The sequence below is a fragment of the Prionailurus bengalensis genome, chromosome D1 (genome assembly GCF_016509475.1).
Source record: "Prionailurus bengalensis isolate Pbe53 chromosome D1, Fcat_Pben_1.1_paternal_pri, whole genome shotgun sequence".
NCBI classification, from domain to species: Eukaryota; Metazoa; Chordata; class Mammalia; order Carnivora; family Felidae; genus Prionailurus; species Prionailurus bengalensis.
The window spans coordinates 62,997,314-63,000,553 of NC_057346.1; the positions used below are offsets into that span (position 1 = coordinate 62,997,314).

The 3,240-nt window shown below is 42.1% G+C and overlaps 1 protein-coding gene across 1 annotated transcript; it reads right to left on the minus strand.

Moving 5' to 3' along the window:
• On the minus strand, positions 1-2,889 carry LOC122482634 (olfactory receptor 56A4-like). The gene is made up of 2 exons (XM_043578950.1): positions 2,597-2,889; positions 1-696 (listed from the first exon to the last, which is right to left on the minus strand). The coding sequence occupies exons 1-2, from the start codon at positions 2,843-2,845 to the stop codon at positions 1-3; spliced, it is 945 nt and encodes a 314-aa protein (XP_043434885.1). The 5' UTR covers positions 2,846-2,889.
• Between the last annotated feature and the right edge of the window lie 351 nt (positions 2,890-3,240).

The window sequence follows — 3,240 nt, forward strand, 5'->3', positions numbered from 1 at the left end:
TCAAAACTGGTACTTGAATAGTTTGAGAATCCCTTGCTTGATTTCCTGGGTTCGTACTCCATAAACAATGGGGTTCAGGGCTGGTGGAATGAGGTGGTGCAAGACATTGAGAAGAATGGGTACCTCTGAGGGCACCTTCTTTTCTGCCTTGTTTGTGAAGATGAAGACAAGCAGCAATGTATAGAAGAAAAGTATAAGAATGAGATGGGAACCACAAGTACTCCAGGCTTTGGTTGCTGCACCTCCTGACTGCAGACGTTTAACAGCCCTCAGGATGAAGCAGTAGGATAGTAAGATGAGCACTAGGTCAGAACCCAGTAGACACCAAACACTCACAAATTGGTAGAGCTTATTTGGGTGAATATCCCCACAGGAGAGCTTTGCTACAGAAATGTTGGCACAGATACAGTTCTCCACCACATTGCTGGCACAGTAGTTGAGCCTGGCAGCCAGAACTGGTGTGGGTAGTGTGGCCAGAAAATTGCGGAAGACAATGAAGATGGCTGCATAAATGACAAATTTTTCAGTGATAATGGACGGGTAGTGCAGAGGATGGCAAATGGCCACATAGCGGTCATAGGCCATGACCAGGAAGGTGGAAGACTCCATAGGAAGGAATGTATTCATGATAAACATCTGCAGAAAGCAGCCTGCAAGGCTGATGGTCTTCATGTTGAACCAGAAGATGAGCAGGACCTGCCAGAATCATTATTCTCAAAAACTGCATTCATTCCCACCCTACGGTACCTAACCTTGGGGAAACTTTCAATGGCTTCAACCATCTGTATCCCCAAACCACAGCCCTATAATCCCAGCTGGGACAGTATCTTAATTTCAAATACCTTCTATGTGCATCCCAGGTAGAGCCTTATTTGTACCCTTTTCTCCCCATCTATAGACCATGCCTCTTGTTTAATGTTTACTTCTAGCCTGTCTTCTCTTGATCCCCAGAGTTCTTACCCAAACTCCAGTTGAATGCATCACAAGAACACCAAACTCAGTAAGTTCAATATTTACATGTGGATACTCTCCACCTTCTCTAGACATAAAAGAAATCTCTTTCAATTCTGCTTCCTATCTCAGTATATGACATAAACATACATCCAGTTACACTTTAGAAAGTAAATTCTACAGCTCTTGGATGTAAAGGTGGGATCATTCTGAGTCAAGAAAAATCTCCCTGGAAGTAAAAAGAATGTAAAAACTTGGAATATCATTGACTCAGACATTGAGAGAGGGCCTGTCAGTTGGGAAAGAATTAAATCTTTAAAAAATGGACACTACAGGAAACCATCAGAACCCTAGAGGAGAAAGCAGGAACAAACCTCTCTGACCTCAGCTGCAGCAATTTCTTACTTGACATATCTCCAAAGGCAAGGGAATTAAAAGCAAAAATGAACTATTGGGACCTCATGAAGATAAAAAGCTTCTGCACTGCAAAAGAAACAATCAACAAAACTAAAAGGCAACTGATGGAATGGGAAAAGATATTTGCAAATAACATATCAGACAAAGGGCTAGTATCCAAAATCTATACAGAACTCACCAAACTCCACACCCGAAAAACAAATAACCCAGTGAAGAAATGGGCAGAAAACATGAATAGACACTTCTCTAAAGAAGACATCCAGATGGCCAACAGGCACATGAAAAGATGCTCAACGTCGCTCCTCATCAGGGAAATACAAATCAAAACCACACTGAGATATCACCTCACGCCAATCAGAGTGGCCAAAATGAACAAATCAGGAGACTATAGATGCTGGAGAGGATGTGGAGAAACGGGAACCCTCTCGCACTATTGGTGGGAATGCAAACTGGTGCAGCAACTCTGGAAAACAGTGTGGAGATTTCCCAAAAAATTAAAAATAGACCTACCCTATGACCCAGCAATAGCACTGCTAAGAAATTACCCAAGGGATACAGGAGTGCGGATGCATAGGGGCACTTGTACCCCAATGTTTATAGCAGCACTTTCAACAGTAGCTAAATTATGGAAAGAGCCTAAATGTGCATCAATTGATGAATGGATAAAGAAGTTGTGGTTATATATACAATTGAATACTACTTGGCAATGAGAAAGAATGAAATATGGCCTTTTGTAGCAACGTGGATGGAACTGGAGAGTGTTATGCTAAGTGAAATAAGTCATACAGAGAAAGACAGATACCATATATTTTCACTGTTATGTGGATCCTGAGAAACTTAACAGAAGACCATGGGGGAGGGGAAGGGGGAAAAAAGTTACAGAGAGGGAAGGATGCAAACTGAGAATAAACTGAGGGTTGATGGGGGGTGGGAGGGAGGGGAAAGTGGGTGATGGGAATTGAGGAGGGCACCTGTTGGGATGCGCACTGGGTGTTATTGGAAACCAATTTGACAATAAAATATTTTTAAAAATAATTTAAAAATTTAAAAAATGGACACTGATAATGAGAGGGGACATATCTGGGAGCTGTGACAGACCCTGTGTGATGGTATGGACCACTCACTGAGGATTGTCCTTCAGGGGTAGTAGGATTTATAGCAGCAAAACAAACTACTATTTAAAGAAAAATAACTGAATGCTTGGAAGTCAATCCAGAAGGGGTCTGACCTTGGGGATGACAGTGAGGCAGAGGATGATATCCAGCACGGAGAGGATGGCAAGCAGGTAGTACATGGGTTCGTGCAGAGATGTCTCTTGCCGAATGGTGAGTAATAACACAAAGTTGGCCCCCAAAGCCAAAACCAGGAGGGGAGCAAGGACTACAGATAGCCAGTGCTGTGTTTCCTGCATTCCTGGGAAGCAAATCATCAGGAATTCAGTCACCTGGGTGCCTGTGTTGTTGAGAAATAGTACCATGACTGGCAGGTGGGCCTGCAACTGGCTGAAAGGAAAGACATGAATTCAGGGTTTGACTGTTTCATTAACAATCTCCTAATTGATGTATCTGCTTTTTTTCTAGGCTGTCATGTTTCTCCACAATTCTGTTGACATGAAATATGTCTACAATTTAAATTGTACAGTGACTCTTTGTTAAAACAATGTCCTTAGCATTCATAACCTTATGAATAAAAAATAACTCCCTTCACGAGTATATTCCAACTCCACGCATAAACCCAGCCACTGACAGAACATGCTTTGCTCTTTGTCTCAACTCTGTGTTTTTACATGTCATCTCCTTCTCGTAGAATCAACTCTCTTGCCCTCAAATAACTAACTTCTTCTTGTTGCATTCTATCTGGAACAAGAGTTAT

Coding starts and splice junctions, on each gene's coding strand:
- LOC122482634 (XM_043578950.1), bottom strand. CDS start 2,845: ATGGTACTATTTCTCAACAACACAGGCACCCAGGTGACTGAATTCCTG. Junction 697..2,596: donor GCCTCACTGTCATCCCCAAG/GTCAGACCCCTT, acceptor TGATTCTGGCAG/GTCCTGCTCATCTTCTGGTT.